General features: G+C 38.1%; 1 protein-coding gene across 5 annotated transcripts in view; it reads right to left on the bottom strand.

Moving 5' to 3' along the window:
- Positions 1-3,360: 3,360 nt before the first annotated feature.
- Positions 3,361-11,253, bottom strand: part of LOC131432866 (nephrin) — a 789,197-nt gene continuing 781,304 nt past the window's right edge. For 4 of the 5 annotated variants that reach the window (XM_058599423.1, XM_058599426.1, XM_058599427.1 and 1 more), the window contains exon 18: positions 4,628-4,831. In XM_058599423.1, coding sequence (XP_058455406.1) covers positions 4,694-4,831 — 138 coding nt within the window. In that variant the 3' untranslated portion in view covers positions 4,628-4,693. Of the gene's footprint in view, positions 4,599-4,627; positions 4,832-11,253 lie in introns of those variants that run through there. The other variant, XM_058599425.1, reaches the window with a different exon arrangement.

Here is an 11,253-nt window from a genome sequence, read left to right as displayed (position 1 = left end):
ATCTTCCTGAACGCCATTTTTGTACAATTAACGATTTCCGAGTTACAACGATTTGAAAAAGGTATTTTTTGTGAAATGCAAAAACACATACGCCCTTTTTAACATCAGTCGTGAGTCGGATTGACCTCTTCATCGGTTCAAAACTTATGGTTTGCCATACTGAAGCCATGTGCAAAGTTTCATCCAAATCTCTAGTCTATTCTGATTTTGTCACGTTTTCTTCTACTCATTCCTGGAATTGCTCAATTCCATCTCGAAAAAATGTCTCGTCTTTTGAAGTGATCCAAGTTTGAGGTCAATTTTCGATTTCTGCGGAAGAAGTAAAAAAAATTTCGGCCGAGTCACTTGCAATGATTCTGCAAACTCCTCTTGAGTTTCCCTTGAATCTTCATTGAGTAATACCACCAACTGTTTGTCTTCGATTTTTTATGGCAGTCCAGAACGAGGCCTGTTTTCAACGCTGAAATGTCCATTCTTGAAACGTTGAAACAATTCTCTATATAATTTATCAGTTGGAGCATTATCACCATAAACATGCACAAGTATTTAATGCGCTTCAGCAGCACTTTTCTTCCAATTAAAACAGAAAATTAAAACTTCTCGCAAATGCTGTTTAGTTACCATAAAACTGTTCATAATTAACACAAGGAAAAAAAATGTTTTTTTTTTTTGAAATCCTGTATAAACCAATATAAATTGAATAATTATGGCAAATGTTTAACCTCTTGAAACTATCGATATCAGCTGTTATTGTTCAACATTCATAACAGCTAGAACCATCTTTTGAAAAAAAAACCGAACTAATTTGATTTCCCGATAACATGATGGCGCTAGTTTTATTGCAGTCACCTTTTTTGAGTTAATACTAACCTTTCAAAGACAGCTTTTAAAATTTCATGATATAGTTAGTGAGTTATTTTGCTAAGAGTGACGTTACTTTTGTTATTTTCAGGACAATGGATCAAAAACAATTTCGTGTTTTAATTTGACACTGCTTCTTGATGGGAAACAATACAGTTCAAGCGAAGCAATGAATTGAAAAGTGTTATGGAGACTCTGCTCCATCAGAAACAGCAATAAAACGTTGGTTTACTGATTTCAAGCGTAGAAACACCGATGATGCAGAACGCAGTGGACGTCCACCAAGTGAGGCGGTAACAACAGAAAACATTAAAAAAAAACCCACAAAATCGTTTTGAATGATCGAAACATGAAGTTTCGTGAGTTAGCTGACATCGTAGAGATATCAAAAGAACGTGTTGATTCTATATTGCATAAGTATTTGACTATGAGAAAGCTCTGTTCAAAGTGGGTGCCGCGTTTACTCACCGTTGACAAAAACCGAGAACATGTTGATGATTGTGAGCAGTGTTTGGCCATATTTAGACGTTACAAACTGGAATTTCTACGTCGATATGTGACAATGGATGAAACATGGATTCATCACTTCTCTCCGGAATTAAAACGATCGTCATCTGAGAGGACGCCAACTGGTGAACCACGTTCAAAGCGAGGTAATATATATTTACTGACTATCTTGAGAAAGGAAATACCATTACGGGTGAATATTATATAGCGTTTTTGGAGCGTTTGAAGGCTAGAATTGCAAAGAAACGACCGCATATGGCAAAGAAATAAATAACGCAACGTCTCACAGTTCAATCAAAGCAATGGCTAAACTACATGAATCAAACATCGAATTGCTCCCATATCCACCGTGATCGCCAGATTTGGCTCCCAGCGACTATTGGCTGTTCGCAGATTTGAAAAAAAAATGCTCACCGGTAAGAAATTTCGCACGAATGAAAAGGTTATCGCTGAAACTGAGGCCTATTTTGAGTCAAAAAGGTAAATGTTAGAGCGGAATGATTGCATTGCACTTGATGGAGTTTCTTCTCCTCAATCTGGATAACTAACGTAATATAGAATATATAATAAGAGGTAAAAGTTTAGTTTCCATCCACAGTAATTTTTTCCATAACTTTTGCAACAAACTGTTCCAAGTCTGACAAGGAAAAAATCGGTTTTTACACTTTTGAATTTATTCATCAATGTATCCTCCTTGAAGAGCAACAGTCATAGGGAAAACGAGAAACCTTTTTTGCAAACAGTTTTTTTTTATTTTATATTCAACTGTACATACAAAATCTATCGCCTACTGCTTCACTTTTAGATTTTCCATAACGATGGAACAAACTTTTGAGGCAATTTTTGCCTCATTTGATTTGACTGAAGCAGAATCCGGTGAATGCTTCTCGAGTCATTTTGTTTTTGCTTGAACAGTATTTTTTCACTGATAAAATCTAATCTTTCTCGATTATTTATAATTTTTAAAATGAAGCGTCATTGAAAGCACAATAACTGCTTTTGACAGATGATATCTGAACGGCGTCTCTATCGAAAGGACATTCCCGCGACTTCCCAGGATTGCCATGGCATGCTCTTTGAAATAGGAAAAAATTGCCATTTGAAACATTTGTGCCGGTAGAGGAAAGTCGCTATTTGTCAGTTACGTCACTTATGCGATCATATCTACAGAATAGATAATGTCAGCCATATAATCTTCGTACTTGATCTACAACCTAATAGTATTTTTCAAACGTTGATGAAATAGGGCCAGTTGGACGAGAAAATTGAACGGTAATAAAAATCTTTGCACACACCCACAGACATTTTTCCCATCTCGTCGAGCTGAATCGAATGGTATATAACACTAGGGGTCTCCGAAGCGTCGATCAAAAGTCGGCAAAACACTTTCGAATTGCCTCCTATTTATAGTTAAAATTTTGTTAAAATTGTTTCTGTTAAATATAAGTATTTAGGAATTTTAAATTATTTGAAACTAACATTTATAAAATTTATCAGTACTTAAGTAATAACTAGTGAGTGAAAAAACAGTGAAAAATAGTTCTAAAAATACAAATATTTTGTCAAAGACACACTAACCACAAGCTCCCTTAATTCAGATAAATCGTTCTGCCAATTATGCTACTCTGGATGCGATAAAACGCAACTCAAAAAACAACCCGAATAAATAGAACCCCGTCCATGTTCAAACTTTGCACGACCGTGGCGTGGTCCAGTCTCAATTCTGCAGTTTTCGCCTTCTAGTAAAATGAGTCGCATCGTATGCTGCGTGGATCCCATCCAGAGTATTGTAATTGAAAAAAAAAATTTCTCAGGATTAAAGAAGACTATGGTTCAGAGAAACTTTTCTTCGTAAATTTTCAGTTTTAGTTTTCTTCTTTTAAAACAGTTGATTCCAACGAATATTAAAGCACCATTTACTTTCTGTACTTACCTCAACAGTATTTGCAACGGAATGTTCGGATAGCGAATTCAACCAGACACACACATATCTCGATAAATAATCCCTGCATTTTATATTTATTCGCGGTTTCCTCCATAACTTTGACATGCTTACCTTACATAGTTCCAACGGATTCTTTATAACAAACATTAGACTTTCCACTGCGCCTTGGCTAGTTACCACCTTTGCTAGTCCCACCCCGTTTTTTGTTTATTTTTTTTTTTTGGTTTTAGTACTAACACCTGGTAAGGACATATTTTTTTTCTTTACAAATTTAAACGTACTTCTGCTCTTCTTTCTCCATTGCCTATAGATGAAATATTCCTCGCTCTCTCACCAAACAAGAAAAATTGTGTTTCGTGGAAAAAAAAAACAGAAAACAATCTCCCCCGAATTCAGGTGTTTCCACTTATGTAATTTATACTGTTTTTTTTATTATTTTTGGATTTGTTAACATACCATCGCGTACATTGTTAATGTGTGTGTGTGTTTTTTTTCTTGTTTTACGCCTTCCACATTTGGGCATTTGATTATTTGTTTCATTCGGATTTATATCTATTCAAAAAATGGATCCTGAACTATTTACAACTGTTCGATATAACTAGCCGTTGTTGTTTTTTTGTTGTTGTTGACCTTAGATGATTTTTTTTTTGATTGAAATTTGAAAAGTTGTCTCGTTTGTAGTTTGCTGATTTTCGTTTACGTTATTCTAAATAGTTTGGTTGTTGTTGTTTTTTTTATTGGTTGTTATATATAAAAATTAATTACATCTCATCTGGTTTCACTACTTACTAGTTTTTTTTTCTTCGTTATTTTGTCTCGTTTCAGAGTCCAACCATATTTACATAACAGAATTAGTTTCGCCTATGCGACGGACATTTTTTTTTACCTTTTTTTTGTTATCTTCCTCTAAATATCCAGTTTCTTAGAAGTTGATGGTTTCACTTTAGTAGAAGATTTCAGTTGAGTTGTAGATCGAATGTATAGGTTTAGTATAAGTAGATTTGAAGTTACCGCACTTTAGTCCGCACTCGTTTGCGACCTGTTCGAAACATTCCGCCTCACCTGGCAACACGGAATTCACACCAACCGACTCGGTTCGGTTTCACTATTTCGGGGGCGGGTTACTGGAAGGAGGAGGTATCTAAGGGTGCGCTTCCTATCAGAAACGGGTCGCATTGTGCAGCAGCCGGTCGCTGGTGGCGGAAGATGGACCGGACGAGGCAACCGAATCGGGAGTGCTGCAAAGTGGTTGCAGTTCCGGTACGGTTTGCAGCAGGCTGGAGGGCTGTAAAGAGGAAGAACAACAACAAGAAGAAAAAGACGTTTGTTTTGGTGTTGGTCTTGTAAACGACGGATTTGCAGGAAGCTCCCCGACGGCAATCAACTTTTGGTGAAGGTTCGCAGATAGGGAGTGGTTCCGCTGGGACCAGGAACAGGATGGTCTTCCGAGGCGGCTGCAGTGATTGGCTGAGGGGGTGGAGGTGGTGGTGGTGGTGGTGGAGGAGGTGGTAAGAAAAACTAAAATAAAAACAAAAATAAAATTCGACACAATTAGGAAAAATAATTTAATTAAAATGATTTCAAATTGTTGGTTCCATTCGCCTTGGTCACGCGCTTGAAACGTTACCCCCACCCCATCCACGAGAAACCCATTTGGCTTCATTGTCGGCTAGGCAAAACACCATTCACCGGGAGGGTCAATCAATAACAATGCCTGTAGCTAAAATTAGCAAGTAATAAATCAATTTTTTGCCCACCCACCCAGCGTGGCGTGAACCATTTCGAGTAATGATTTTCCATTTCGAGATGCTCCACTTTCCAGATGCTTCCCCCTCCCATCCAAAAATCGATCAATCAATCAGTCCAACCAGGGCATCTTTCGGCGGGCGGGTGGTGATGAGAAAACTGAAGAAGCCAACAACACGACGGCGGCGGTGGCTGATGGTTGGGATTTAAATCTAAATGTGCCAAAGTGCCAAGACCGCCAAAGTGGTACACGAACATTTACTAATGACGGCTGGCTTAAAACGGCACACAATTGTGAATTGTGGAATCGTTGTTGGTGGCATTGTTTGTTCTTCTATTAGCAGCCGGCTCGATTTGAAGAAAGAAGTGATTAGTTTGATGAATTACCACGCCATTGTCAGTGTGATTGATCATCATTCGCTAGTGGTTGTTAGCTGTGTGTATGTGTGAAATGAGTAGGTACTGAATTTTCAGTTTGATCATTTCCAAAAAAAAGTGATTCTTTTCGAATGAATAGTTCAAATTAGATCTGATCACGTGAACCGAAATTTCCTTTCCGAGGAGTGGACATCGCTTATTGTAATATGAGACTTTAAGACTAAATCTTCTGCACACCCCAGACCACACGCACTTAACAAAAACCCGTAAAAGCACCCTTCGACGAAAACCTAGAAACCTACATAAAATAAAAACATTACCTACATGAAGGCAACTAAATGTCAACACTTGCACTTTCCGGTGACCCAGCGAAAAACGCCGTGGTCATAAAATTCGACTACAAAAACAAGGAAGCATCAAGTTCGAAATCGTTATGTCATCGAAATAAAACAGAACACAAAAAATCTCAACAGCCTGTGTCACTTCCCTCTTCTTCACGTCCCTCATGTCCCACATTCGATACCAGTCAGTACGACCTAGAATGACAGTAACTCAGCAACACACACACACTAATTCAAACCGACACTCACGAGAATAACCCAACATGCTATCGCCCTCTCCTCTCCATATCACACCCGCTCACGCCCATCAAGAAGCTTTACTCATGCGCTTACCCGCAAAATATACAATGGCCGACACGATACAACGAGTCCCATTGGTTAAACACGATTTACACTGCGCGTTCTAACTCCTCCTTCCGGATCTACTCAGAGATCCAAACTGTTAGAATTAATTAGCTAGGCTAGGAGAGGAAAGGCTATATAAGTGAACGAATCTCTGATAATAAAGCAATTATTCTTTTGGCTAAAAGAGTGTTTAACATGTTTTCATTATGCTCGGGACGACAATTTGCTGCCGATAATAACATCGCGCATTACGTAGAACCAGTGTTGAGAAATTCTCAAAGTAATTTTGTACTTTAATATCACCGCAGGAAAAAATTCATTCACTGTGGATGAAAATTTGCAACCTAAACAGTCTCTTGGTTCCTGTTCTTGAATAAACAATTCGGATTAAAAATTACAGAAGCTCAGAAGCTTACGTTACATGCTAAGAAAAAAAAAATATGAGACCTATTTCGTCAATTATCTAATAGGCCTTGGAACTCCAAAACAGTTTCCCGGAGAAGAAATTTTCACTACTAGTCATTATAATCATCAGAAATTTATTTATTTAAAGACTGTCCCAGAGAGTATAGACGCAACCGAAAACCGCTGCCATTTCACAATGGTTCAGAATCTGTCAATTTTTATGGCTGCGTCCTGTTGTTTACACTCTTCTCTAACCACTTGTGATGTTGTTTATTCGTTTTCATTAGTTTATTTCGGAATCCGTGGACTTTCAGCAGAACAACGACGTGGACTGTCACTGAGAAATATAGCAAAAATGGAAGGAGTAAGTGAAAAAACCGTGCGAAATGCAATCAGGAAGTTCGGTGAGGATAACAACTTTGAAGATAAACCGAAAACTGGTCGAAAAAAGGTCCTGCTAACCCTCAGTTGGATAAACGTATACTGAAGGCGTTCGAGCAAAAGAAGGAGGTTTCAGTTCGGGATGTGGCCAAGAAATTGGGCAATCCGAAGTCAAATGTTCGTGCTAAAAAACGTTTGAATCTTTGAACCTATAAGAAGCAGAAACAACCTAAGGGCAAAACAAGAAGCATCGATCAAGCCGAGGGTTCGAAAGCTGTACAATACGATTCTTGCTGGAAATTTGAACTGCATAATCATGGACGACGAAACCCACCTTCGTGAAACTCGATTACAAATCCTTGCCGGAACCACAATATTATACGGTGCGAGAAGGGCAAGTGTTAAACCAGTCCGAGACATCGATTGAAGTCGAAAAATTTGATAAGAAAGCTATGGTCTGGCAAGCAATTTGTTGCTGCGGTAAGATTTCGAAACCCTTCATCACCACTGCTTCAATGAACAGTGAAATATACATTAAGTCATGTTTACAAAAACGATTTCAACCCATGATTCGAAACCTCAAAGATCCTGTTGTCTTCTGGCCAGATCTTGCTTCTTGCCACTACTCGAAATCAACGGTAGAATGGTATACTACCAAAAATGTCACTTTCGTCCCAAAAGACATGAATCCACCAAATTACCCACAACTTCGACCAATTGATGAATTTTGGGCATTAACGAAGGCACATCTTAGGAAACATGTCTCGGCAACCGAAACCATTCAACAGTTCGGAAAAGATTGGAAAAATGTCAAAACTTCTCGTCAAGAAGTCTGTACGGAATTTAATGAGGAACGTTCGCAAGAAGGTGCGCCAGCTAGTCTACAATGGCTAAGTAGCAAATGTTGAGAATAATATTCCGTTTTTGTAGTCTAATATTATCAGTATATCGAATAAAATTTGAATATCTAACACTTGTGAATTATTCACAGCGAAATCCAAGTGCTTTGACTTTCTGGGACAGTTTATATACTTATTATAAACCGCTCGTAGGTATCTTCGGTATTCAGGGAAAAAATTCTATATTGGTGACCAGATTGCAACGATATTAGGTAACGCGGATTTTTGTTCGCGATTCCCGTCTAAGAAAACTGTACCGAGCGAATTTGATGAGGCATATGTAAAGAGTTTGAACTACAGTCAGAAACTACCTTTAGATTATCATCGTGTGGCAAAAGAAACCGTTACAGATTCATTTCTCCAATGAAGCATGGGTAGCCAGATAGAGTAGAGAAAAGCCTTTTAAATATATGTTTTCAAACAACGTTGACCTTGGAATAGCCAAGGGATGCTTGATTTTTCAGGATCGTGTGGTTATTCCAACCTCTTTAAGGAAAGATATTCTATCGCTTTTGCACGTAAATCATTCAGGAGTAGTCAAAATGAAACAGCTTGCTAGACGAACGCTTTATTGGCCAGGAATAAATGCCGATATAGAGAAATATGTACAATCTTGTGTAACATGTAGTAGAATGGCTTCAGTTCCCAAACCTAACCCTACATTATGGATACCACCAGTTCGTCCATTTAGTAGGCTTCATGCATATTTTTACTTTGGACAAAAAATCTTTTTATTAATCGTCGATAGTCATTCAAAGTGGCTAGAAATTGAGTGGATGAAGTACGGTACTGAGGCGTTATAAGTAAATAAAAATTTTGCAAACTTGTTCTCCAGATTTGGGATACCAGACGTAGTTGAAACAGACGGAGGACCCTCTTTTAATTCTGAAGCATTCGTGAGATTTTTAAGAAATCAGGGAATAAAAGTTCTCAACAGTCCACCTTGCCATCCATCCACAAGACAAGCAGAGCGCATGGTGAGATTGGTGAAGATGTTTTGAAAAAGCTTCCTCTGGAGCCTTTAATTAAAGGGTGGGATACAGAAGATCGTTTGAATTATGTTCTTATGATTTACTGGAACACATGCTTGACGGAAGAAAGCTATTTTCCAGCGGAAAAAGTTTTTAAATATAAACCCAAGATTTTACTAGATTTAATAAATCCAAAGAAACATTACTCTAGACAACTAACCATAAATCCGGCAGAGTATAAAGAGCAAAAACGAATAGTGAGAGATGGCAGTAACAAAAAGAAAGACCCGTTCGATTTATTATTACTAAGAGATACAGTATGGGTTAAAAACAATAGAGCAAATGATGTGGCCAAGTGGATAAGAGGTAAATTTATAAAGCGATTGTCGTTTAACACCTTTCAGGTAGCGTGTGGAAACGTGATAACAAGCGCACACAGGGATCAACTCAGGATTGCGAATAGAGGAAATATAAGGCACAATGTAGTAATTCCAGTAGATCAAAAAATGGCACAAAACATTCGAAATTTCACAGAAAAAGAAGAAGAATTTAGAGAATTCGACGGTACGTCACAAGGAAACACAACAGATAAACTAAACATTTTCCAGTAAGAAGGTCAGTACGTATAAAAGAAAGAAAGAAGCTAATTTGATTGAATACTGAAGGAAATTGAATTAACAGATCGGCTGAAAAGTTCGTATCGTTTCTATGAGGGCGCCACTAGAATTAAATCCATACCATTTTCAGTTAGTACCAACCTTCAAAAGATACGTGTATAAATTTGACAGCTGTCTGATTATTAGTTTGTGAGATATTGCATTTTGAGTGTAGCTACTTTTGTTATTGTGAAAAAATGGTAAAAAAGGAATTTCGTGTGTTGATGAAACACTACTTTTTGATGAAAAAAGTGCCGCCGATACCAAAACATGGCTTGATGAGTGTTATCCAGACTCAGCACCGGGCGAAGCAACAATTCGTAAGTGGTTTGCAAAATTTCGTACTGGTCATATGAGCACCGAAGACGATGAACGCAGTGGACGTCCAAAAGAGGCTGTTACCGATGAAAACGTGAAAAAAATCCACAAAATGATTTTCAATGACCGTAAAGTGAAGTTGATCGAGATAGCTGACACCCTAAAGATATCAAAGGAACGTGTTGGACATATTATTCACGAATATTTGGATATGAGAAAGCTTTGTGCAAAATGGGTGCCGCGTGAGCTCACAATCGATCAAAAACAACAACGAATTGATGATTCTGAGCAGTGTTTGGAGCTGTTATATCGAAACAAAACCGATTTTTTTCGTCGATATATAACAATGGACGAAACATGGCTCCATCACTTCACTCCGGAGTCCAATCGACAGTCAGCTGAGTGGACTGCACGCGATGAACCGAACCCAAAGCGTGGAAAGACTCAACAATAGGCCGGTAAGGTTGTGGCGTCTGTATTTTGGGATTCGCATGGTATAATTTTCATCGACTACCTTGAAAAGGGAAAAAACCATCAACAGTGACTATTATATAGCGTTATTAGAGCGTTTGAAGGACGAAATTAAAAAAAAAGGCCTCATTTGAAGAAGAAAAAAGTTTTGTTTCATCAAGACAATGCACCGTGTCACAAGTCGATGAAAACCATGCTGAAATTGAACGAATTGGGCTTCGAATTGCTCCCTCATCCACCGTATTCTCCAGATTTGGCCCCCAGTGACTTCTTCCTGTTCTCAGACCTCAAGAGAATGCTCGCTGGTAAAAAAATTAGAAGCAATGAAGAGGTAATCGCTAAAACTGAGGCCTATTTTGAGGCAAAGGACAAATCGTACTACAAAAATGGTATCGAAAAGTTGGAAGACCGCTATAATCGCTGTATCGCCTCTGATGGCAATTATGTTGAATAATAAAAACGAATTTTGGCAAAAAAAAAATGTGTGTTTCTATTAAACGATACGAACTTTTCAGCCGAACTGTTAGTTTGCAAGTAAAGCAGAGAGTGACAGTAATTTCTTGTCATTTCGTCTATTTTTTGGACAATGAAAATGACTTTTATTAGCTCTACTTCATACCCAGTAATCGACAACGATCAGTATAAGGTGGTAATTCTGTCGGGTTGAGCCAAGGTAAAGATCTGAGGACATAGCGGAGGAACCTAGCTTGTACAGGTTCAATTCGGTTAATCCAAACGTCTGCGTAAGGATACCACATTACCGATGAAGCTTCAAGGACAGATCGGACAAGGGTGAAACACAATGATCTGAGACAGTAAGAGTCAGTAAACTTTTTTGCTATTTTAAAAATAAGGAGTGTATCGAAAATAAGCTATCCACTTACATGTTTTTTTATGCTCAGATCACAGCATGCTGTGCGTTTGGCTGTCAGTTTTCGTTTGTTCAGTTGAAATTCTGCATTTTCAAAATGTCGCGTATTGAAAAGAAAGTGAAAATTGAGGTCCTGAACACATGGCTAAGTAAGAAGG

This window comes from Malaya genurostris, chromosome 2 (genome assembly GCF_030247185.1).
Source record: "Malaya genurostris strain Urasoe2022 chromosome 2, Malgen_1.1, whole genome shotgun sequence".
Classification (NCBI taxonomy): domain Eukaryota; kingdom Metazoa; phylum Arthropoda; class Insecta; order Diptera; family Culicidae; genus Malaya; species Malaya genurostris.
The sequence above is the reverse complement of the archived record's forward strand: the minus strand, read 5'-3'. Positions and strand labels throughout refer to the sequence as shown.